Raw genomic sequence first — 27104 nt, 5'->3', positions numbered from 1 at the left:
CAGCAAAGGGCAGTGATATTCTGTACGTATAATGCATGTGAGATTAGTTCTTCACACAGACACACATGTATTTAGTTATATCCCTTTATATTTCATGTTCAAATTCTTCCATGGTCAATTTTACCTTTCGACTTTCTCAGGGTCAATAAAATAAGTACCAGTCAATTGATATAATTGATCGTTTGACATCCCTCAAAATTTATGGCCTTCAGGTACCTGAGATAAAAGCCGTTTTCCTACCATTAGTTAGTATCATATTGGTAAGTTCTAGATTATCTGTTCTTTGATCTAAAATGATTTACATGTTTTTTGTTTTTATTTTTCAGGGAAACGTTTGCTTGTGGAAACCATCAGACACTGCCATGTTGTCTAACTGGATAGCTTTCCAGATCCTGCGAGAGGCTGGAGTACCACCAGGTGTTATTAACTTTTTACCTGCTGATGGCCCAGTATTTGGAGATACAATCACCTCATCCCCTTATCTGTCTGGTATCAACTTTACTGGAAGTGTGAAGTAAGTCCTGTATTGGCAGACCTGTCATAGTTGATAATGTCTCTCTTTAGCTGGGAGTACTGTTTGGTCTTCAGGAGAGGAAATTCATCATGTTTATTAACCTGCTGTGTGTGCGCGCGTGCACGTACGTGCATGCCCACGCATGCATAAATCATTATGGGTATACTTGAAGGGTTTAGAAATTCACTTTGCAAATATGTAGCCTCCAGTTTGATTTGATCTACTGTTTATCCTCCTGAGTAAGTGTCAAAGTCCAAAGTCAACCGTGGTGGAATTTGAACTAAGAACGTAAAGATGGAAGAAATACTGCTAAGCATTTTGTCCACTGTGCTGACAATTTTATATATAATAATGAAGTTATTGTATACAGTGCTCAGGTGCACCACAACTTGTCAAAAGTGCGTATAAAGCATATGCAGTAATGTACAAATGTCTGGGAAGTGAACAGTGTATGAGTCAGATACATGCTTGCGTGTGTATGGAGGGGAGAAAATCAGGTGTAGTGTTGGCAAATCTCAGAAAGCATTGCCAGCTTACTCTGCAATATATGAGGTAGGTAATACAGTTGATTGGAGGTTTATGGCCCACTGGTTAAAGTGTTGTGTACATGATCATGGCTTCAGTTCCCAAACTGGTTGTACTTCATTTTATGTTACCCCAATCCACTCAGCTGTAAATGGATAACCCCGTGATGGATTAGTGTGGAAGGGCGAGATAGTGACTTGGGAAAATCACCTGAATGCAGGTCCCGCTAGCCACATTCTGGATTTGGCTATCAAAAGGATGAATAGTACAACCCATTCTGTGAATCCCATCTGGTTGTGATTGTTTGTTCAACCACATCAAAGGTAAACTGGATGACTGGTATACTCTGCATCAAAGTCAAAGGAGAGAATTCATTGACAAAAATAATCTTTTCTGCTCTAGGCACAAGTGCTTGAAATTTTGGGGGAGGTGGGGCAGGGGAGGGGGTAGTCGATTAGATTGACCTCAGTATGCAACTGGTACTTAATTTATCAACCCTAAAATGATGAAAGGCAAAGTCGACCTCGATGGAATTCATTGACAAAAATAATTGTTTCCAATCAAGGTACAAGGCCAATAGTTTGATGAGGTGGGTATTAGTCAATTACAGTCATGTACTTGACTGGCAGCTCATTTTATCACCCTTGGAGGGATGAAAGGCAAAGGTGAGCTTGGTAAGATTTGAACTGAGGACATAAAGTGCTGGAAGAGACTCTGCAAAGCATTTAGTTTTTCTGATGCCCTAAAGATTATGCCAGTCTGCTATCTTAATGTATGTAAAATAATGATTTCTAATATTTGAGTTAAAGCCGCATGAATTGGACAGAAGGTATAAATCAACACCAGTATTTATCTGATGCTTTTTTGATTTGTCTTGGAAAGAAAGAAAGCAAAAGTTAACCCTAGAGAGGGATTTGAATCCAGAGCATAAACCTATGTAGCCAAATGCTGCCTGAATTTAGTCAAACTACTACTACTACTACCACCACCACAGGGTCAGCAGTTTTTTGTATTCTATTTTTGTATACATTTCTATTCTATTTTTTTGTTATTGTAAAATATAATTTCTTCTATCTTTCCAGGACGTTCAAACATCTATGGAAGCAAGTTGCTGCCAATTTGGATACCTATCAAAGTTACCCTCGGCTAATTGGAGGTGAGTTGCTTTCAGAAGTACTATATTAGAAACTCTGTGTCTGCCACTCCATCACACCATCAACACTACTCTTTTATAGGTTTTAGTTTGTTTTTTTTTCCTTGCATTTATGGAACTAAGAATTTGCCTTAAGCTAACAATAAAGCATGCATTATAATAATAATTTTTTCTACTCTAGGCACAAGGCCCAAAATTTTTGGGGGAGGGGGACAGTTGATTAGATCGACCCCCAGTATGCAACTGGTACTTTATTTATCAACTCTGAAAGGATGAAAAGCAAAGTGGACCTCAGCAGAATTTGAATTCAAAATGTAATGACAGGCAAAGTACCACTAAGCATTTTGCCCAGCGTGCTAATGTTTCTGCCAGCTTGCCACCTTGCATTATAATAATAATGACAATTACAACAACAATAATAATAATAGACAACAGCAGCAATAATAGTAATATACATATACTCTTTTACTTGTTTCAGTCATTTGACTGTGGCCATGCTGGAGTACCACCTTTAGTCGAGCAAATCGATCCCAGGACTTATTCTTTGTAAGCCTAGTACTTATTCTATCAGTCTCTTTTGCTGAACCTCTAAGTTACGGGGACGTAAACACACCAGCATCGGTTGTCAAGCGATGTTGGGGGGACAAACACAGACACACAAACATATACACACACATACATACATACATACATACATATATATATACATATATCATCATCATCGTCGTTTAACATCCGCTTTCCATATATATATATATATTTATATATATATATACGACAGACTTCTACCAAATCCACTCACAAGGCTTTGGTCGGCCCAAGGCTATAGTAGAAGACACTTGCCCAAGGTGCCACACAGTTGCACTGAATTTGGAAACGTGTGGTTGGTAAGCAAGCTACTTACCACACACCCACTCCTGCACCTATATCTATCTATCTATATTATATATATATAATCAAAATTAGCAACAGGATATCCAGAGGTGATGCAGTGCGAACGTTTCAAGTGGCTCCATTTAATTGAACAATACAATCATTACATCACTTTAAATATAGAACTATTCTCAGCTGCACAGATAAATAAATAGAATTTTTTTATCAGTTGGACACATTAATATAATTTTACTTAAAAACTCAAATAGAATAAGAAAACAGACAAAGTCCATGCTGCCACCACTTCAGCTTAGAATATACTAGACTTCAGGAAAAGTTTGTTGGGGTCATAGCTTTAACAGATTTTGGTTCAGTTTTAATTTATTAGTCTTGTTTATCAATTACCAACTCTAAGACTAGAGGATTGTGTCTGTTTGGAAAGGGCTGGAGTGAGTTGACAGTACATAGTGGGTATGGTCATAAAAATTGTCAAGATTTTTTTGAAGTTGTATAAAGTAACTGACAGTAAAGGAGGTTGGGTAGTGGAAGACCTCAAATGAAGATGTTAATTACCAGTTAAAGTGGCAAGGTACTAATAAAACCAATGATGTTAATACAAAGAAAATTTTATCATGGGGTGATTGATTATAAACAGTATTGTTATGTTGTATAAAGATAAAATTTAGGATTATCAAGAAAGATATTATAACCAAATAGATAAATTTTGTAAATATACCAAATTTTTAACAATAGAAAGAGGAAATTACATAGAATTAGTTTAATATTCTTTCATATACTTAATTATTTACTTATTGGGTAGTATCTATAAAGACTGATCTGGGTATTTACTAATGGAATACTGGGGCAATAAAACATGCTAACTATATATTAATTATAAGCTAAGAGGTATATTATAAATTGTAAAGTTACCAGTGCTACTACATACATGGCATTATAATTTCCTAGGAGTACATAATTAGGAGGTCTACTTACATAAAGGCCTTTATAAAAATAATAATATGGTAGTAGGGTAGAATACTATAGAAAGGAATAAATAGTTTAATCACTAAAACCATGATGAAGTCAGTTCAACTAGGCTGGAATATTCATAGGATAGTAACTACCTGTAGCACACTAATTCACTATACTATACAGCTATGCAATGTACTTTAATTCATTATATAACTCATTATACCAAGATTTAATTTATATATATATAATACCAGAGGGTAAGTATAATCAGATACAACACTAAAATTAAAATTAGTTTCCATCAATCCAGTTCAAGCACAGCACCTATAAACTGCTAATTTCGAAAATATTTAAATGTATGGGTGAGACTATGTACACATGATACCCTTAGCTCTAATCTATTGTTACTCAGGTTGCTCTTGTCCATATGCTTTCACCTTATTTTGAGTTGTACAGATAATACCACACTAATTTTTGGAGCTTCAACTTAAGTACCTAATTCAACTGAATCTCAATTATTTTCTATGTGTGTGTGTGTGTATATATATATATATATATATATACACACACACGCATATATGTATATATATACATATATGTGTGTGTGTGTGTATATATATATATATATATACACACACATGCACACACACACAATAGAGGGTGCTGAAAAATACCTGACTTTGGGTAAAAGAAAATATAGGAGGATCAGTTAATTATGATTTTTTTCAACATATCCCCTTCTCAGATTCACATATTTATTGTAGCAGTCCTTCAGTTTTCCTATGCTCTGTAAAAGAACTTGGAAGGGCGAACAATACCTTATAGGCACACCCTCGTATAATCTGCTATATTACATATCCCTTTATCTTGTCAGATGGTTATTTCTATTCATATTTGATGTAAATCCTCATATATGGTTTTGTAATTTGTCCTAATGTATTCTATTCTTCATCCTTTTTGACAATAAACAGAAACTATTATTTTTAAAATTTTCCTTTTATTATTTGTGACCTTTCAGAATGTGGTGGTAAGAATTTCCATTTTGCACATCCTTCTGGTGACCTTGATGCTGTAGTCAATGGATCCTTGCGCTCTGCATTTGAATATGGTGGTCAGAAGTGTTCTGCTTGTTCTAGAATATATCTGCCGGAATCTAAAGCAGATGAAGTTAAAGGAAGAATGGCTGAAGAAATCAAGAAGTTTAAAATAGGCTCTCCTTTGGAGGCAGACAGTTTTTTCTCTGCTGTTATTGATGACAAGGTAAATATGATAAACAGCTTAACTCTTTTGATACCAACCTGCTCAAAACTGCTCCTTGCTCTGTGATATAAAGTGCCTGTTTAAAGCAATCTGAATTCAAACCTTCCACCAAGATTTCATGTTAATTTATGTTCCACACACCAGCTCATTAATGTCGGTCATTCTGTTAACTTCTTCCTTATTTTCAGTGTATTTCAACTGAAATATGGTAACGCAAGAGTTAAAATTAATTTTTGTTTGTTTTATATCAGGCTTGCTTAGGAGAGGGTTTTTTTTTTATAAGGAAGTGAGATACATAGTTTTATATCTTAAAATTTTGTCGTCCTTTACTCACTCAACAATAAAGTAGGATTGGCACCTGTATGCTTTTGTCGGTCAGGCAGACTGACAAAAACAGTGTTGTTGCTTAGGCTCTAGTTCATCTGTGAGTAAGCAGGCATACAATCCAATGCATTCCAGGCATGATTGTCCTTTTCTCAGTAGTTGAGCTCTCAGAGTAGTCAATGCTGAAAGCATGTATAGAACTGGACCACATTGGGTAAACCTTCAGTATGTGATACCTCATATTTAGTATTCTCTATTTTCCTCTATACATGTAAGACACAAACTCTTCTTGTTGCACAGATACTGAGAGACATAGGCACGTGAAATGAGATGTTACCACAACGTTTTAGGTATCTTGTACTTGGATCACATTTCAAATGAGCAAGTTCACAAAACCATTCAGCATCACATTGATATCATCCCCCATTCACACTCTCACACTACAGTGAATGAAAGAAAACTGGGATGGTATGACCAGATACATTGACCTGAGAAAGACTATTCATCAAGGAACTGTAAAAAGGGAAAGAAGGAGCAGTAGACAGAGATAACGATTAACAGAAACATCAAGGAATGGATGGGCAAATTATTCAATGGAGAATATTTTATTTTTACGTTTAATATGATGTCAGGAAAGGAGAAAACCCTCCTAGACTGTTACAATTGATGACCCCAATAGCTAACCTGAGCATTTGTAAGGAAAAGCTTGCAGGAAAAATGTAGATGTAGAGTAAATAAGGAGTCAGCAGAAGGAAATCTGCTGAAGGTATCCAAGGACAAGGTTGATACCTCAGAAATCTCTAACAAGAAAACAACAATAGTGATGATGATGATTTCAAATTTTAGCACAAGCCCAGCAATTTCAGGGGAGGGGATAAGTCAATTACATTGATCCAGTCAGTACTCAACTGATACTTATTCTATTGGCTTCAAAAGGATGAAAGGTAAAGTTGGCCTCAGTGAAATTTGAACCTAAAATGTAAAGGAAAGATGGATGAAATGCCACTAAGCATTTTGCCTGGCATGCTAACGATTTTGCTATTTCTGACAAAAAATTGTTAAAACTCAATCAGACAACACATGCGGAATGTTTGGAAAAGGAGTCAGAAGTTTAACCATCTTCTAAGCAGGTGCAGTAAACTAGCATAAAAAGAATATAAATGCAGGTATGAAGGTGTCAGTCAAAAAAGTGTATTGAGATGTTAGCCAAGTCTGTGATTTGAAGTGATGGGAAAATGGTATGGACAAAAACCAATGGCTGTCCTGTTGATTGATAATTATGGGATTTTATAGCATTTCTCCATAAATACTGATCATACTATTGAGATAAGGAGAATAGGTATGGTTGTGGAAAATAAAAGGAAGAAACATTGTGAACTTGTTGACATTCTATAATACTAGAATGGGTATTGAGGAATATCAGGACTAAGCCAGAGTAATGAAGAAATAGTGGAACACAAAGGTAAAAATAAGTCCTGTGGTAAATGGGGCACTCAGCATCCACTACATTTAGACCGCTCCTTAAGGGGCTGAAGAATACTGGAATTGAGACAAATGTTGTTGACATGTAGGAAAAGTGCTCTCTTGCGTTCTGTCAGAATTACCAGAAAGATTCTTGAGATTCAAGAAGACTTGTCGCCAAACTTCAGGATAGCATCTCTGCTAATTAAATTATCATGTAATAGCTTTTTTTGTGATAATATATTTAAATCTTGGCACAAGACCTACATTTTTGGGGGTGTGGGTAAGTCAGTTACATCAATCCCAGTGCTCAACTGGCACTTATTTTATTGACTCCCAAAAGGATGAAAGACGAAGTTGAGCTCAGAGGAATTTGAACATAGAGCATAAAATGCTGGAAGAAGTGCTGCCCTAACATTTTGGCCAATAAAGAAATGATTCTACCAGTTCTAATAATCCTCTCTAATATAGGCACAAGGCTTGAAATTTGGGAGTGGGGGTTAATTACATTGACCCCAATTCTCAACTGGTACTTATTTTATCAACCCCCAAAAGGAAGACAGATTAAATATTGCTAAGCATTTCTCCCACAGTGCTAACAATTTTGCCAGTTGTAATAATAACATCTTGTCTGTCATATTTATTTTTATAGTTACATTTATTTCTGTTCTAAGCAAACAGTTTGACATTGGCAAATGTATTTGTTTTGCAGGCATTTGAACGAATCAAGGGCTATATTGATTATGCTCAGTCTTCGCCCAAAACAAAAATTATTGCTGGCGGGAAGTACGATGACAGGTAAGTGGAGATAGCTTGTTATTAATTTACAGTGTGTGTTTGTGTGTGAGATCATCATCATTTTAATGTACACTTTTCTATGCTTGCATGGGTCAGACAGAAAAGAGATACAAACGCACACATACATATAAACATAGGGACACATGTATATGTATGATGGGCTTCTAGTTTCTATCTACCATATTCTCTGAAAATTGGTTTTGATCTGACTGAGTTTATAGTAGAAGGCACTTATCTAAGGTGCCAATCAGTGGAACTGAACCTGAAACCATATGGCTGGGAAACAAATTTCTTAACTACATAGCAATGCCCTTGCCCTATATGCATGTGTGTGTGTGTGTGGTTTATAAAATAATGAAATAAAAATACTTTATAGTATCTGGTTATTGAACTACATCATTTAACACCAGCTCTTGACTTATCCATTCAACAAATAAAGATCAATAAAATAATAAATTCGCTGACTAAATACAAGGCTTTGTATAATCAACTTAAATTCTGAAAGTATTGCCCCAGCATGACCACAGTCCAAAGACTGAAACCAGTAAATAAACATCAATACATCAATAAACATCAATACATATACATATACATGCATATACACATGCAGTTCATGATTCATTTTGTAGCTACTTTGTTTATGTGAGCAAATGGGTGCAGGGAAACGTAGTCATAGCAACACTATGACTTATCAGCTCTGAATGACCAACTGAATAAACATTGTCTATTTAGTTTGTTTGTCTATCATCCTTTTGGAAGTGATAAAATTACCTGTATTTTTGGTGGTATTGATTCATTCTATTATATCCCCCTGCGCTTATAAATTTCTGGTCTTGAGCTATTAGTGATTATTCCATTGACAGATAGTCAGATTGAGTGTTTGATGGTATCTCTTGTGTACCTTATTTTCCCATGACCCCTAGAATACAATATCCAATGTCATCTTTTAACAGAGTAGAATGTAGTTTGTTTGAAGGTGATTTGGTGACTATTTATATCAGGTTGAGTGGCCATGTATAAGCTTCTTTGTCAGCTTGTTATACTGGGATGTTGTGACAATCATGTTTTTCTCAGAAACTACAAGATACTCTTGAGCTTCAATAGGACCTCCCCCCCTCTCTCTCTCTATACAACACTCACCACATGTCATGATGTAATTTAATTTCTTTATATGTTTTTATTTTTCTCTTAAAGCAAAGGTTATTACATTGAACCAACCATTGTGGAAGTTTCTGACCCTAAAGATAGGCTAATGCAGGAGGTAAGTCTATATGATTTATGTTTGTCATTTCATTGTTTTGTTTTACTTGTTAACTAATATTCCATACAATACAAGAAGGAAGTTAAGTTTAAATACCTTAACCCTTTAGCATTTAAACTGGCCATATTTGGCTCAAATATTTTACCTGTTTTATGTTCAAACTGGCTAGATCTGGCTTCTCACATCTATCCTACAATGTCATTTTAAAAACAAACACTCACATCATTGAAATGTCAAAGCTTCAAGATAAAGCATGATCAATTCAAGACAATGTAAGTAAATGAACATTACATTTGGCAGAGCAATGTGAATGCTTCTGTGTTCTGAATTCATAACATTGTGGCTATTGACTTTGACAGTCATCCTGTTAGTATTGTTAAAATAACTATCCGAGTTTGATTATCTTAATAGTCATCATAATAGTTGAATCAGTTATAACCATCAGAACAGTTATTGTCAATATCAACATTAAAACAGTTTTCTTAATTATTATCATCTGAATAGTTATGATCATTAGAATGATTATTGTTAATATTAAAGTCCTCATCATTATTATTGTAGTGAATACCTACTGTTATATTTGTACTCTTGTGACTTGAACATAGATCCACAAATTGCCAGTTTGCTTTTATCGACAACTAACACCAGCTATTTGATACCAACAGATGTACCTATGTCATCACTTTCTGGACCAGTAGACTACTGCAACTGTCAGTCATCTTCACAGATGACTGGTGTCAGCAGATGTGCCTATACCATCAACTCTTGGATCAGTCAACTATGATGGTTACTTTATTATAAATATAATATAATTCCCATTTGGACTAATCAATGATTAATGAGCATTGTTGTTTTTAAAGAGCTATTGCTAAGTAGCTTTCTTATTGGAATTACTGGTAGTGTTCATTGGGCATGTAGCCCATGCCAGAGTGGCAGGGCAGTCAACAGAGTCCAGAGACACAGTACAAGGTGGAGTCTATTGGTCAACATAGCAAAAGAACCAATTTTCACAGTGTTTCAGACAATTATCATAGCAGTGGTAGTCACAACATATGCAGTGGACAGCAGATTACCTAATGAAATCATCAGTTCAGGGATTGTCATAGAGAAGAGTGACCAGTTCTTCAGTTATTGCCTCTAACTTGCATAGCAGCAACCAGGCTCTACAAGATCTACTGTAAGCTCTCCAGACCATCTTTTACCAAAATTTCTGATACTTGGCTTTTTCACAATCAGCAGTTTCCTCTCACTAGTACTGAACTTCTCTACCAGTATATATATGCATTCTTCTTCACACTGTAGAGTTGCACTATATACATATATATATAACTATGCTGCATGCAACCACCGTGTGATGCCACAACTTACAGCTTTCACAGCTATTACAGTGCCACTTCACAGATATTATAATGCAGCTTCTGCCACTCTTACAAGTGACACATCTTTCGACTGATTGTAAGCACAGGACTTCCTACAGACTCACTTTTACAGTGAACACACACCCTGCAGATTTACTTGCATGTATTTTATGCAAACTCTCTTGCATCTGGTGTGTTTTTCATATATATGTTTTATTACACACACACACACACACACTCACATGTATTTTCAACAAACTTGTAGAATGCTGTATTAATCTCCAAAACTTGTTAAAAATTGCCTTCTTTTGAGTTTATCTGTGACTTTGGTTCTTTTAAGTTTGTGACTTTCACTGCTTTGAATTTATTTCTTTATCGTTAATCATTTCTGTGTATTTTATTTCTGAGTATTATTTTGCTGATATTGAAATCAAAACCTGTTATCATATGTACAAATTATGATGATTAGTGAAGCTTGTCACAGCCATAATAATTTTAGAAAATTAAAATATGGCCATTGTTGAATGTTATCTTGCAGTCTTGTTAATTGTTGACTTAATATAAAATTTCTGTACATCATCATCATTGTCATCATTCTTTGCCACCACCATTACTGTCATTACAATAATGATTCTTTTAAAATTTCTCAAGATATGTAACATCACATCACCATCATTGTTTAGCATCCATATTCAACGTATTTCTTTATTTCTTTTACAGGAAATATTTGGTCCAGTTTTGACCTTGTTTGTATATCCGGATGCAGAATATAAAACATATGCCAATTTAGTGAATGACACATCTCCCTTTGGACTTACTGGAGCAATTTATGCTCTAGACAGGTATGTTATATATATATATATATACACACACATGCATATATTGTCATAATTATTTAAATTTTGGGTGGCAAGCTGGCAGAATCATTAGCACATTGGGCAAAATGCTTAGTGGCATTTCATGGTTGATTGTTTTACTGTAGCAGTTGTATCCACATCCGGTTCTGTTTAGCTTGTCAGTTAAAGGTGTCAGTGCCAGGCAGAAAAGGAGTTTCAAGTCTCCTTGAAATATTCCTCTTGTAATGTGGATGGTTTTAGTTTTTATGAGTCCCTCTTTAGTCTGGAGATGCCGCACTGTTTGCCATTTGTCCATGGCATGTTTTATATATTTTATTATTATTGGTGTTACCTTGTTCATGGCTTATGTTTCCATGATCCATGCATGGGGAAAACTGTCAAAGCCTTTTGATAATCTGTCATCATTGTTGTTAGTTATTATTATTATTATCATTATTATTATTATTATTATCATTATTATTATTATCATCATCATCATCATTAATTTTCTTGTGGCAGAATCAGTGAGTACCAGACAGTGTCACTTTATATTGTGTTTAATTCCCACCAGTGTCAACTTTTTGTTTCTTATCTTCCTGAGGTCAATAAAATGTCAGTGTAATACCAGAGTATCTTTAAGTGACTTGAGTTGTTCCCAAAACTGTGCTTTATCTTCATGTTAAAAATTAATATTTTAGCAAGCAAAAAAGAGAATTGGTAGAGAGGTTTATGAAATCCATGCAAATGGTGAACTTTGATGTTCATCTTTCTAGGACCAGTACATTACATATTAGTTAAGTACTGGTGTTGATTTAATCAAGTGTACATCCTTCTCTCAAAATATGTGCCCTTGTGTCTATGTTGCAAAAGCACATGCATGGCTTAGTGATAAGGGTGTTACAGTTATGATTGCAAGATTACAGTTTCAATTCTGAGACCAGGCAGTGCATTAAGTTCTTGAGCAACACACTTCATTTCACATTGCTTCAGTTCATTCACTTGAAAATGAGCTCCAGCAATGGATGAGAAGTTAACCTTCTGACAGACTGGAGTCCTCTTCAGGATGGAATGCTGTAATCTATGTGAGAGCATGTGACTTAGTGGTTAGGCTATTCGGCACATAATTGCAAGGTCATGGGTTCAATTACTGCTGGAGCATTGTGTCCTTGAGCAAAACATTTAATTTCACATTGCTCCAGTCCACTCAACTGGTAAAAATGAGTAGTACCTTTATTTCAAAGGGTCAGCCTTGTCATGTTCTGTGTCACAATGAATCTCCCTAACAACTACATTAAGGTTATGTATGCCTGAGGGGTGCTCATCCATTTGCACATTAATTTCACAAGTAGGTTGTTCTGTTAATCAGATCCACTGGAACGCTCATCATCATGACTGACGGAGTTCCAGTTAGTGCCAGTTATGTCACTCATTCACCATGGAAACCAGATTAACCTTTGGCCTTATGAGACTAGGGCACATGAAAGACCTAAATGTGCTTGAGTTAGATATAATTATTATACTATTTAACTCTTTCATTTTCTTCATGTATTTTTTTTTTCTTTTTCTGCCTATAGTGAAGCATTAGACACATTGAATGACATCTTCAGAGATTCAGTCGGTAACTATTACATCAATGATAAATCAACTGGATCTATTGTCGGTCAACAACCATTTGGTGGAAGTCGGTTGTCAGGTAAGTTATCATCCCAGTAATTTGACTTCATACAGTCTGAAGTGTACTCTAACTATTTGCTTTATCTAAACATTACATTAATTGTGATATTATGCCATTACATTACTGTAATTAAGGCCTCATCCATTCATGAATGCACACAACATATATTGTAGCCATGTGTAACTATGCATATATATACTCATATACATTACATATATGTAACTATGCATATATATATATATATATATTCACTCATAAATGCACACAACATATATTGTAGCAATGTGTTTTACACATATATATGTTTTGTTGTTTGTTCCTTCTCGAGCCATGCCTGGCTCATAAGGGCCAGTTTCCAGGTTTCCTTGGTGTATAGGCTCCCCACCTGGATGGGACGCCGGTCCGTCGCAGGCGAGCTGCAAGATGCAGGAGGAAAGAGTGAGAGAAAGTTGTAGCGAAAGAGTCAGCAGAAGTTCACCATTACTTTATGCCGGAGCCGTGTGGAGCTCGGGTGTTTCGCTCATAAACACACACATCGCCCGGTCTGAGATTCAAACCTGCGATTCCTCGACTGCAAGTCCGCTGCTCTAATCTCCACACACATATATATACTCATATACATTACATATATGTAACTATGCATATATATATATATATTCACTCATAAATGCACACAACATATATTGAAGTAATGCACTGTTGCACTGTACATATACATATTCATGTACACACATATACTGTAACAATGTGCCTCATGTATACATATATATCATCATCACCACTGAATGCCCCTTTTTTCTATTAAACTCAATTTGTTGTGTGGTTCTGTGGAACATGAAGCAGAAAGCAGATGAAGCTGTAAATAATATGTAAATATTAGATTAAAGCCCTTTGGATGAAAAAAAGTCAAAGGCTGCCTGTGGGACATGAACCCACATTTCCCATAAACACAACAGATGTTCTACCATTGGACCAAAGTAATCTTTTGAATTTCTCTGTCCAGTTCAGAAACTTTATTTTTATCAGTGAGAGTTGTGTTGTTGACGTCATAAAAATTTAGAAAATTCAAGAGAATATTTACAGGCTATTATTTATATAACTCTATCTGCTTCAAGTTTCACTGTTCTAAGCCTTTTAACCACACAGCCATGCCTGTGACTAATTACTCATGCTTGCACATGTATATTAATATCTTAAAAAAGACATGATGGTCACAGCTGGAATTTGTTTGATTATCTGTCGGCCACACCAAGTCTGACAAGTGTTGTAGAAACTAATGAAGGAAACTCTACGTTTCTTGCTCACTCTGCTAAACATAGCAGTTAAATCTTCCTTAAATCACAACTTTTCATTTTAAACAAATATGACTGTCGCATTGGATAATATGTCTTAGATATACTGACTTTAAAAAAAGGAAAGAAAGAAAGGTTGATCACAGATGGAATGCTTTTGATTGTAGGTCTGCTCAGTTATGGCTAACCTACAAGGACTAGCTGAAAAGTTCATAACCTGACCAAGATACTCTCATGAAATGTAACCAAATGAGGTTTATTTTTCAACATAATCCGCCTTAATAAACATTCAAGAAAACCAGCCGGATCTGCCTCAAACAATGTCAGATTTTTCTGTGATATAATCAGCCTGGTGTGCTTTTGATCAGGTGTCTGAAGATGTAACACCCATCAGGCAATAACTTTTGTCATTGTTCATTGTGTAGAATATTCTTAACTCTCTCATGGGATATGCTAATAGCGTTGGCAATTTGATTTATAGTCATTGCCTGTCATCCATCACCATGTGATAAACATGATCAATGTTTTCTTTTGGGGTGGCAGTTGCAGGATGCCAGACCTTGAGTCATCTTCAAGATTCTCCCTTCCCTCCTAAATTCAGCAGCCTATTTCTGCACTGTTGATAAAGCTGAAGCACCATCCTCTAACATAACTATATCAGCATGAATGTCGTTGGGGGCTAAAACATTTTTTTCTGAAGGTACAATGCAATGCCAAATTTTCTCCATTTTTAAGACAAGTTGCTACTAGCTACTTTTGAAGTCATCGTCGAACTGTCAGATGTCAGTTTACCTGGAAAGAAACAATGAAGTTATTAATAAGAAGAGATGAAATTAATGCCTGCAAGATTTCATATATCTATCATCATTCCTTCATAGTCTATAAATTTTTCAACCCACCTTCATAGATTGAACTGTAACAACCAGATTTATGTGAAATGTTTTCTTGTACAGTACAGACTTGATTGAATATATCAGGAATACAGATTTACTGAAGGCTTTTCCTTTTGTTTTCACTAAACAATAGTTACAGGCATGTCTGTGTAAAGAAACTTGCTTTTTAATCATGTGATTTCAGGTTCAATCCCACTGTGATGATGATGATGATGAACTACAATATTATATATTCAAACATACATTTACCCACACACATGCACACAACTAATATATGTTCTAATATATATTTTCAGGTACAAATGACAAAGCTGGTGGGCCATACTACCTCATGAAATTCGTTTCTATACAATCAATCAAAGAAAGCAAATCTCCACTTCAAACATGGAAATATCCATACATGGGTTAAAACTTCAATATGTTGATAAATATCTCATAAATTTCAGGCAGCTATAAAACACGAAAAACTGGAAAATGGAGAAATACTCAAATCAAATGTATTTTAATAGTTCTTGATTTTTTTTAAATATTTGTGTGTATGTTTTATGTGTGTGTGTGTTAAGTGGAAATAGTGTTGTGTAGATCTGATTTTAGTCTAAACTATATATTTATAGTTCAGGAAATTATTGTAATTCTAAGGTTGAGAAGAAACCTATAATTTAGTACAAATTCCTTATTCTAAATTTAATTTCCAAATAAAATATTTGGAAGAATTTTTTTCTATTGTGGCTTGTTGGTTATTGTTTTTCTTTCTTTTTGAATCAAGTCAGAGCTTAATTGTATTATTACATTTAATATGTACCCAAAGACTTGGGTCTCAACCACAATTTAAGGACACAAGCTTCATTTTAGTTAAGAAGTCCTTAAGGTTTTTTTTTATTTGTTCATGTAGCCATTTCCCAAACTTTTTTTGAAGTATTTATTATATAAGAATTACTACAACATTGTGATTACTCATGTGTGACTCTGGGCATATTCTTCCTTTTTCTACGAGAAGTTTGATCTACCAAGTCACACACACACATAGCAATTTTGTTTTTGTAATAAGAACAAACTCACAAAGGCACCTTCTGACTTGCTTGTGAATTAATATTTAAGGTAAACCATCAGATTTGCTACAATGATCTGCTTTGACAAATGGAACCACTTCTTATCCAGTTCTTGCTTAACTTTGGGTTTATCTTGTTATAAGGTGCTAATCTTGAATGTAAGCAGGGAATGGTGTAATTATTCCCATGACTGCATCATGAGTAGAATTCATGGGTTATGAAATCCTTGTTTTTTACCATTATTTCTGTAAAACTAAAATGTTTTTGGTGATACTGAAACACTGGTTATACATATCATAATATATTCATATATATCTGCATATATTGTACGTATATATAATATATGATGTATATATGTGTATTTGGATAAGAGAAAAAGGCACTTAATATATGTAGTAGAGATTATTTATTTGATCTTGAATCTTCACTCTGTCGCTATTCTGAATTTCTCATTGCTTTCATATTCTTCTAAGCGACTGCCAAAATATTCTGGTTTCGAAGGACATCAGGGTTTTCGTTCATTTGCTGTTGGCTCTGTATATGAAGAAACAGGCTATTTGTTAGTATCTACTATTCGAGACTAGGTAGCACATAAGTGTTTACCCCATTGATGGTAGGAGTGAATTGCTGTCAGTTGTATTTTGGTATTGCCAAGTCCTGTTATTAGATGCTTATTTTTGTATCTATATTTTGACATGACCTTTTTTTTTTTTTTAACCCACCATCTCAAAAATACTGCATGACAATATATTGCTCAAACAAGTAAAATGGGAAACTTTTAGATCTGTTGACAAAGAAATACTGTTTAAATGAGAAGAGATTGTGCCAAAATGTAGACACAAAAATAGTATCTTCTGAAGAACATTCAATTACATGTAGAAGGATTTAGCATCAAAATCATACATAGCAGTTATATATCAATGTATTTTTAAAGTGAAATCTTACTTGAGTAAAAAAGAAAAAAATACAAGATGTGGAATATTAGTACTTTGGTTTGGTACTGTATTTCTTGGCATGTCTTTTTATAATACTATAGTCTGTTTATTGTGAAGGATTAAAAACAAACCCCTTCGCCTTCCCAAAAGAGAATAGATTTGGAAAGTGTTGTGTTCAGTTTAATTAATGAGAAATTAGATGACGTTATATACTTAATCTTTTTTCCCATCCATTTTGTCTGCTACGTTGATAAGAAAAAGAAAAAATAATCCAATGGTAACTTTTTTCTTTTCGTGTTTTTACATTGTGAAATTACCAACTTTAATGTGTCAATTCTCTTGATGTATATGTATATTTTGGTTGAAAACTGACTTACATTTTCAAACAGTTTTGTCATCAAAATATATGTTTCAGTGATTTCTATTCATTTAAAGTTTCCAGAAAACTCTTAAAGTGAAAGCCCTTCCTTGTCCAAAGAATATAACAGAACTGCTGGTAGTCATTGGGATCCAGTTTTGATTTTCTGCTTCAGTATGTTTCAGTTGTAAGCTTCACACTGTTAACTATAACTACAAACTGTTTTATATATACAAGCTTCTGGTTTCTAATACAACTGACGTATGATTGTTATTACATGGAAATAATTGTGTTGGATTTTAAATGTTGAAATGTATTATTATATTGTCTAAGTAAATAGTACATTTTTATGGCAGCTACATTGTTGAATTCAATCTTATGATTATTGTATTAGGTAGAACTCATATCTACTTCAGAATTAAAGATCCTTTTACTTATGTATTTTAGATACTTTACAAACAAAAACAAAAAAAAAAAAAACAACAAAAAATACTGACTGAAGAGGAAAATGTTTATATTGGAAATGTTTTATAAAACTACATTTTAATACAGTGTCCTTGTACTATTTCGGGTTGTGCAGATCATATAAATATGTTTAAAATAACTTCAGTTTTTGACTAGACATCATTCCATTAACAGTCCTAATGGAAATAGCTATGTAACAAAATATCTTTTGTTGCCATTTCTGTCTAACTGTTGTATTGTTTTTTAATTAAGATGTTAAATGATTCAGTTTATAAAGCCGGCTAAACAATCATGAAATTTATTCCAATTTTTGTGATAGATATGCATTTAGAATTGTTTTGATTATTTTTAAATGAAAAGGCAAAATCCTTTTATTATAATAGTTATGTACTTATTTAAAGTTAAGTCATTTGTTATAAGCTTTACTGAATTTTTGAAACATTTATTATATAAATTCATTGAGATTTAATTACCAAATCTATTATTTCTTATCAGCTCTGATATATTCTTCAGTCATTCCATCATTTTTACACATAGCATTCTTATGTGTTATGTTACCACTCACATTATTATACAAATGACAAAAGGAATTGGGATTTGGATTTGAATCTCAGTGTTAAGAACTTGTTTCTGTAGATTTACAGTACCTCACAAAATACAGCAGTCAAAAGTGATGGTGTAAAAACAAAGTAAAGAGTTATTAATCTCTGATGAATTCAGGTGCTACTACAGCATATTTGTTTGTTTTTTTTTTGTTAAATTTAAAGGGAAATTCATTCTGTCCAATTTGCATTGGTAACAAACATATCAAGTCATGTCTTATCGTGATTTACTCATTAATAAAATATTACAGTCTCTTTTAAAAAATGAAAAACGGATGTTTAAAATTAAGAATATAATTTTTCTGAGAGAATCCACTTCAAATTCAGTTAAAATGTGAATAGTACATCTCAATTTTCTTCACAGTTCATTGCAAGATCATAAAAAGTGCTTGATTCTTGCATTAGGGGGCAACTCAACTGGTGTTCCATTGTACATCTGTAAGTTGCAAACGTGATAATACAAGTGAGCTAATTCTAAGAGGGTAAATCGCTGTTGCTGAATGTGGTCTCTTAAGACATGTGCCATAGATTTAACATAAAAGTCCATCCAAAACTTTTTTCTTGCTTATAAATATCAGTGTGCTATATATGTGAGGCTGATATCTATTAAGTTCCCTCTCGTGCCTATCTGTAATAAATAGTGTCCTACACACCTGATTCTTCATTCTTTTAAGTCCCCTCCCACACATCTTTCACTGCTAATAACGAACAGAATAAACTCTTGTTATAAAAGTGATAGGCCACATTGTTTTTGTCCATTCCGTTTGTGTATTTTCCCCTTGAAGGCACACACACATGCTACATCAGCAGTATTTCAGTAGTCCTTAAATTACTTTGAATGCTGTGCTCCTGCATACACCCAAATATATATATATATATATACACACACACAACCATATGAGGTAACTTTAGTTAAGAGCCCATGTTATCAGTTAACTGTGAATAAACTTTTTAGCAAAATATGGAAAACATTGAGGAATTAATTGACCATCTAGAACAATGCTTTAAATGAATAGGAATAAAATAAAGGATAATTTTCCACTATGAGATAGTTTTGATGATACCAATGGTAGCTACAATTATTTTGTTTATTTTTCTTTTCAGTTTAATAAGTTACAAAATCTTATTCCGTCTTGATTATGAGGTAAACAAATGGATTTTTATAAAATCCATTTCTGTTTAGTTATTTTTTTTTTATATTTGTAATATAATTTCTTTAATCTGGTTTACGGAAGACTACAAAAAATTATTTCTTTGTGGAAAAACCAAAAATATCAACCAATATTGTTTCAAATCAAGCTGGTTGTATTTATTTGTATTGGTGAAATAAAATAGTTACAGCCACTTCTTTGCCTAGTTTTTTTTTTTGCTTTAATTTCAAACTATATAATTTTCATTATAACATCCAATTTTTCTTTAAAATTGTATGTGTTGAATTTAGATTAGTTTAAGTATTGGCTTTTTTTTTCTTTTTGAGGTAAGTAGATTGGTTACAGTTAAAATCTTGGATCATATGGCCATGAAGTCAAACCTCACTTCAAACATTGTTGTATTGTACAGTTAAAAAGATATTTACCTGCTTGCCTTAGTTGCATTTGGCTGTCTGGCAGACTTCCTAGCTTTGAAGGTTGAATGTTTAATTGTGAGCTGAAGAAGCCTCTGTGTTATTGCTCAGCCTGCTAGATATTACCAAATCTCCTGTAAATCATATAATATGGCTAATAGCTGGAATTCATTGTGAATTTATTTGACCATAGTTGAAGTGAAATTCAATAACAATTTCCTCAGCACAGGAGCAGGTGTGACTGTGGTCAAGAAGTTTGTTTCCCAGCCAGAGTTTTTGGTTCAGTTCCTCTGTGTGACACCTTGGGCAAGTGTCTTCTACCATAGCCCCTGGCAAGCCAAAGCCTTGTGAGTGGATTTGATAGACAGAAACAAAAGGAAATCCATCATTATCTATGTTTGAGTGTTTGTGTCCCCTTGTCTTGATAGTGTGTGATTGTCATTTATTTCCAGTATTCTGTAAAAATATGTTTAGTCATAGGGAAATATTACCTTGCTTGGAAACAGTTAAGGATTAGTGAAAAGAAGGGCATCCAACAGTAAAACATCTTCCTCAATAAACTGTCCAACTCATGCAAGCATAGAAAAGAAGGATGATGATGATGTGAAGTCCCACATCAATGAAAACTGTCCCAATTTACAGTTTCCATTGATGAAAATTAAAAATGAGTATAAAGAAATAAACGAACCCTGTTTCTAAGACATTTGTGAAAGAAAGTCATAAAAAGTGCAAAATTATAAAACAAGAATTTATTTGAATATATATATATATTATAAAATTTCATAAATAATATAATCATCATATTGAAGCAATGGAGGGGACTGCTGTGATGCTCTCAACATTTGATCTGCCAAATGTTCTGGACTGTTGAATCATTGGGTCAAATGTAGCACCAAGTCCTGACAAGTGCAGGAAGTAAGCTTCTTTTTCAACTTGGATCACAAGACTGTGAACGCCAATGTCTTTGAAAATACCATTTACCTGGAAAATATTTGTTTTTATTATACTGCGGTAGCATTTTCTCAAATGTATTTTTAATGACTTGGATTTTAAAGCAGAGTTTGCTTTACAGAAATTGGTACCATAGTCAAGAATAAATATTAACAAATGATTGCATGCAACACAAAATTACATTGCAAAAAAAGATCATTACAAGTGGCTTCAAATCTTTGGCAGATTGAAAGAGAACTGGAACAGGGGATTGATATATGAGAGTAGTTAGTAGTTCTGAATTGTTCAGAGGGCACACTAGACATAGTTAATATCTATTACATAAGTAATCTAATTAGTGCAGGGTGTGGTCACAGCAGAAACATTAATAGACTAAAAAAATAGTAGAAAGTTTAGGGTTCTTGGATATGTTCACAAGAAAGGGCTTATCACCAGGAAAAGAGCAAATTATAGAGTATGACTAAAAAGCGTGATATAACTTGAACTGTCTAGGAGGGTAGTAACTCCAAATAAGATCTGACTCAGATCATACATATCCAACCCATGCCAATGTAGAAGGTAGATTATTGTGTGGTTGAGGGGTTTGCTTCCCAACCACATGGTTTCAGGTTCAATTCCACTGTGTAGTACCTTGGGGCAAATGTCTTCCATAGCGTCAGGCTTACCAAAGCCTTGTGAATGGATCTGGAAGATCTGTTGTATATGTGATTGTTGACTTGTCCTGACATTGTGCAATAGTTGTAAATGAGTATTACTCTCATCATGGTGTCCTTCATTTTCCAATCCTCCAAGCCATGTAGAAATATTACCCGACTTGGAAACAGCTGATGGTTGGTGAAAGGAAGGATCATCTGGCTAGAAAATCTACCTCAACAAATTCCTTCTGACCCATGTGGAGATGGAAAAGTGGACATTAAAGAAGATGATGAAATTATTTACTTTATAAAGCTGGCTAAACAATAACAATTATAGTTCTATATTTAAGAGAGGAGGAATTATGTACATTATTTACATTTATCCATCAAATGTAAATAACAATTATATTCTAAATTCATTCATTATAGAGATATGTAAATGTATTTAGAATTGTTTTGATCTTTACATGAAGAGTTAAAAAGTCCTTTGACTAAAATAATTATGTACTTAGTGTGAGACTGCTTTTAGCAGATGGTTACAAGAATTTCAGCCAGGTCTCTAGTCTAACTTCATCCACCAATCTCAGAGGCCATAGAACTGAGCAAAAGTGTGGCTCTTCCTTCATTAAGGGAAAAATAAAATTTCATGTTCAAGGCACATGGTTAAGGAGTTTGCTTTCCAACCACATGGTTTTGAGTTCAGTCTCAATGTGTGTCACCTTGGACAAGTACCTTCTACTATAGCTCTGAGATGACCAAAGTCTTCTGAATAGATTTGGTAGACAAATTGAAAGCAGCCTATATGTATATAATTTAATATACTCAGGATTTAAGGCAATGAGCTGGCAGAATTGTTACTGTGTTTAGCAGCATTTCATCAGTCTTTACACCCAGAGTTCAAATTCCATTGTGGTCCATAATATACTCAGGATTTAAGGCAATGAGCTGGCAGAATTGTTACTGTGTTTAGCAGCATTTCATCAGTCTTTACACCCAGAGTTCAAATTCCACTGTGGTCCATTTTGCCTTTCATCGTTTTGGGGTCAATAAAATAAGCATTGGGGTTGATTACATCACCTCTCCCCCAAATTTGAAGCCAATATACACAGGATTTAAAATTAGCTACTTCCATGCTTGTATAACGTGCCATCTACTTACAAGCAATCTATCAGCCAAATAGTACATGGCATGCTATACAAGCTCACCTGACTATAGTACTACTGTAAGCATGAAACTTATAGTTACTGAGTTTTTAATTCTTTATATATTGAGTAATTTTTATTCTTGCTGGGTGGAGTAAATTTTTTTTTATTGATTCCACCAATTAACTGAACATTACATTGTGTGTGTGTGTGTGTGCATGTGACACTATCTGTCTCTCCTTGTCACGACTATGAGAGTTGTATATGAGTGTCACTGCCATACAAGCAGTGTCATTCACTTTGAATATTCTGTGAGAATGTTTAGCCAAGTGTAAATATTATCTTCTTTAAACAGGTGAGGGGTTGGTGACAAGAAGGTCAGAAAGTCATAGAAAATCTTCCTTAATAAATTCCATCCTACCCATGCAAGCAAGGAAAAGTCAATGTCAAATCAATGACAATGAGTCACTTACTTGAGCAATAATTTTCTGTTCACTAGCATCAGGCTTTACTTGTACATGTATACAGCCCATTATTTTGGTAGAAGTGTGGTTCCAGAAGTGTGGGTCTCTGTAGGATATCACTCCTTCCAAAGCTAAAACCTGAAGAAATAAACAGACAAAAATAAAATATCATACACACACACACACACACACATGAAATATGAGAGAAAGAAAATGGAATTCAGGAGACTCTTTAACCCTTTTGTTACCAACCCGGCTGAAACCGGCTCTGGCTCTGTAGTACAAATGTCTTATTTTCATAAGTTTTGAATTCAAATCTTCCACCAAATCTTAGTCACAATTTATATTCCTAACACTAGCTGAATGATAACTAAGTTATTTTACTAAATTCTTTGTTATATTTAAAGTAATTGAAAGAAACACAGATCATCTCAAAATAAATATAGTAACTAAAGGGTTAAGCAACCATTGATATGTTACCCTTTATATGAAAGTCTTTCATACAAGGAGTAACATACTAGTTGTTGCTTAAAGAGTTCAAGTAAATCTTTCAAGATGGTGCCCCATCATGGCCACAGTCCAACAACAGAAAGAAGAAAAAGATGAAAGATATATATTGATGATGACAATAACGCACACAATATCCTTACCCTGTTTAGACATTCATTGAGTGGTTTCTCTTGATTCAGTGGTGTTCGTTGCAGCAAAATGTAAGAGGTCTCTTTCAGCAGAGGAAAGACACTGAGCAGAATCAAAGCAGCAATGAAGACGGAACATATGGGATCAGCGACATTCCACCCAAAGTTCTCAATCAAGATTGAGCTGACAATTACCCCAACACTCCCTAGAGTATCAGCAAGGACATGGAGGAACACACCTGGAAAAGATGGAGACAAATTCCTTTCAATAATGAACATGATTTATCAAAGAACAAAGGATTCCATTTGCATTTAAGGATTGCCATACAGTTTAAGGACAAAAGCTAATCCATATTGTTGATTTTGTTACTGCAGTTAGCTCCCGGTCAGACCTCATTGAGGAGGCCTATTACACTGTGTATTTTTTATTTTTGGTCAGTAAGTGTTATTTCCTATTTGCTTCTATCTAGAAATCAAAGAAAATGACTACTATTCCCTTCAAACTTTGCTTTTGTGACCAGGACATCAATGTTTTGAAACGGACCTATTTTCCATTACATTTCATATAGATTCAGTTTCGAGTAGATGAAGCAGAAATTTCATTATAGCAAATATTCTGCTTAATATCACAGATTTGCTTGTCAGCTGCTTGACCTTAAACACTTGATCATGTCCCTTAATGGCTGACAATGTGTGCATCTCTAATTATGAGTAGGAGTAATGAGGGAGCATCAAAGCCATGTGTTGAAAGAGATTCTTTGGGATTTGAATAAATGTCACATAAGCAAAGTCTGAAGGAAATATTAGCCATTTTTCATACTTCCTAGGGATAAGCAAATAGGAAATAATAGTTACAACCCAAGGACAAAAATAGGGTCACACAGAGCTATCGAAAACATTCCAAACATGACTAACTTACCTTTTATCAGACAAGCATTATGCATTGTGTGCTTCCTGGAGGGGTGGGGCTTTGGCATTATGCAAGATGGAGGGACTATTGTATGCTCCTCTCCTCATCCCCTTTTTTTGCAGCATATTAGGTTAGGGTGCTTGATTCCATGCAAAAAATCCGTGTTTTTTGGGTTTTTTTCTTAGTGAAAATCGTGTGTAAAAATTTACCTTTTGTCTTTCTTTTGCGCCATAGCTAGATAGGGGACTTAACTCATGTTAGCAAACGAACGGATTTCACCGAAAGTGGTAAATGGTAAAAGTTATGGTTGAAAATCGATTTATACTGCTATCCACAGGTGCCGCGGGTAAAATAAGTTGACAAAAACACAGCCATAATCGTGACCAATGTCCTCCTAAAATTGGAGTGACATGCATGCTAATTTGTGGACGTGCATAATTACATTCACGTACACTCACACACATCCTGACTCTTGTAGATATAGATAAATAAGCTTTACATTTGACAAAGTAATCTGAATGCGAAAGGGTTAATCAGATGATTAATAAAACAAAAAAGTTACATTACCTTGCATATTGGTGTTTAAATGAGGATGTCCATGTTGTGTGGGTTGATGATGAGGATGGTGGTGATGACCATGAGGTGAATGATGATGTGTACTGCTACTGGATGACCCATGTGCATGACCATGGCCACCACAACTACTGGAAGATTCTTTCTGACTGTGACTGTGACTATGTCCATGTCCGTGTCCGTGTCCATGACCATGAGAATGGAAGACAAATATTCCGACCAAATTTACCAACAAACCCAAGACAGAAATTGTCTGAAATAATATTGATTATAATAACAAAAAAAGTTTGAAGAACAATATTAAATGCTGCAAACATAGAAACAACAATACAACAAACACTTTAAGGCTTTATCGTCTCTGAAAATAAGGGTTAGACAAGCACCATGACAACCTTCTCCAAATTTTTCAGTGTGGCTGCACTTGTTGTGCTTGTAGTAATAGTGAAAGCCACACTAATTCTCACAACCATGGCAATGGCTGTGCTACTGTTTGTGCCCATTGTCATGCTTACTGTCAGTCCTTCCTTCCAATTTTTTCAGTTCCCTACATCCCCTCTCACCAACCTATAGCCCTTCAATTCCTCTTCCACGATCTTCAACCAAATTTCTTTGGGTCCACCTCTTCCTCTACTTTCTTCCACATTCACTTCTATTGCTCCTTTCACCCATTCATTTTCGTCTTTTCTCAATACTCAGCCAATCTTCACATCCATCACTAGCTCACTTCCTCTACTCTCTCACTCTTTCTCTCAATAACACTCAGTTCATCCAACAGACCCATTCTCATTTCCAGTTTTCTCTGTTGCTTGATGTTCAATTCCCACATCTTACTTCTCACACATGTAACATACACCACCTCTCTCAGTTTCAGCAATGCTCATTAGATTTTCAAACATGGGTACAAGATCAAATTTTGGCAAAGGGATATAATCTATGCAACTGACCTCAGAACTTAACCTACTGTTTGTTTGTTCCTTCTTGAGCCATGCCTAGCTCATAAGGGCCGGTTTCCCGGTTTCTTGGCGTATAGGTTCCCCACCTGGACGGGATGCCAGTCCGTCGCAGGTGAGCTGCAAGATGCAGGAGGAAAGAATGAGAGAAAGTTGTGGCGATGAGTCAGCAGAAGTTTTGCCATTACCTTCTGCCGGAGCCATGTGGAGCTTAGGTGTTTCTCTCATAAACACACACATCGCCTGGTCTGAGATTTGAACCTGCGATCCCTCGACCACGAGTCTGCTGCTCTAACCAGTAGGCCATGTGCCTCCACAACTTAACCTACTAGAAACAACTGATACTTGACCTACTAGAAACAACAGCCAAATCTCTGTGAAATTTTCATTCCTGCTCACATTCTTCATACACATTGATTGTGGTGATATTGTTTACCCTAGTCAAGCATTTCTATAAAAAAAAAAAGTGTTCCATCAATGACCATCCCATCTTTTATCAGTCATAGTGCATTTGTGACTACATTATATAGCACAGTCAACTATATAAAGGTTCTCTTGTTGATGTGAACTGAAAGCAAAATCAACTCTGGAAACTTAAATATAAGTTACCTAGTCTGGTGCTCTACCATTTCTGCTATTTCTCTGAGGAGATATTAACCATTTCAGCAAAAGA

General features: G+C 34.8%; 2 protein-coding genes across 4 annotated transcripts in view; one reads left to right on the top strand and one right to left on the bottom strand.

The window, feature by feature from the left end:
• LOC115217850 (delta-1-pyrroline-5-carboxylate dehydrogenase, mitochondrial) overlaps positions 1-19951 on the top strand; it is a 52768-nt gene extending 32817 nt beyond the window's left edge. For all 3 annotated transcript variants that reach the window (XM_029787552.2, XM_036507839.1, XM_036507838.1), the window contains exons 8-15: positions 327-514; positions 2122-2195; positions 5056-5297; positions 7795-7880; positions 9075-9141; positions 11220-11341; positions 12910-13028; positions 15492-19951. In XM_029787552.2, coding sequence (XP_029643412.1) covers positions 327-514; positions 2122-2195; positions 5056-5297; positions 7795-7880; positions 9075-9141; positions 11220-11341; positions 12910-13028; positions 15492-15604 — 1011 coding nt within the window. In that variant the 3' untranslated portion in view covers positions 15605-19951. The remainder of the gene's footprint in view (positions 1-326; positions 515-2121; positions 2196-5055; positions 5298-7794; positions 7881-9074; positions 9142-11219; positions 11342-12909; positions 13029-15491) is intronic.
• Positions 19952-20902: 951 nt separating this feature from the next.
• The window catches only part of LOC115218028 (zinc transporter 5), a 41902-nt gene continuing 35700 nt past the window's right edge, over positions 20903-27104 (bottom strand). Inside the window, exons 14-17 of the mRNA XM_029787777.2 lie at positions 25476-25734; positions 24011-24237; positions 23370-23498; positions 20903-21149 (exon numbers count right to left, since the gene is read on the bottom strand). Of these exons, the coding sequence (XP_029643637.1) occupies positions 20967-21149; positions 23370-23498; positions 24011-24237; positions 25476-25734 (798 nt within the window). The 3' untranslated portion in view covers positions 20903-20966. The remainder of the gene's footprint in view (positions 21150-23369; positions 23499-24010; positions 24238-25475; positions 25735-27104) is intronic.

Source organism: Octopus sinensis, linkage group LG12 (assembly GCF_006345805.1).
Source record: "Octopus sinensis linkage group LG12, ASM634580v1, whole genome shotgun sequence".
Taxonomy (NCBI): domain Eukaryota; kingdom Metazoa; phylum Mollusca; class Cephalopoda; order Octopoda; family Octopodidae; genus Octopus; species Octopus sinensis.
The sequence above is the reverse complement of the archived record's forward strand: the minus strand, read 5'-3'. Positions and strand labels throughout refer to the sequence as shown.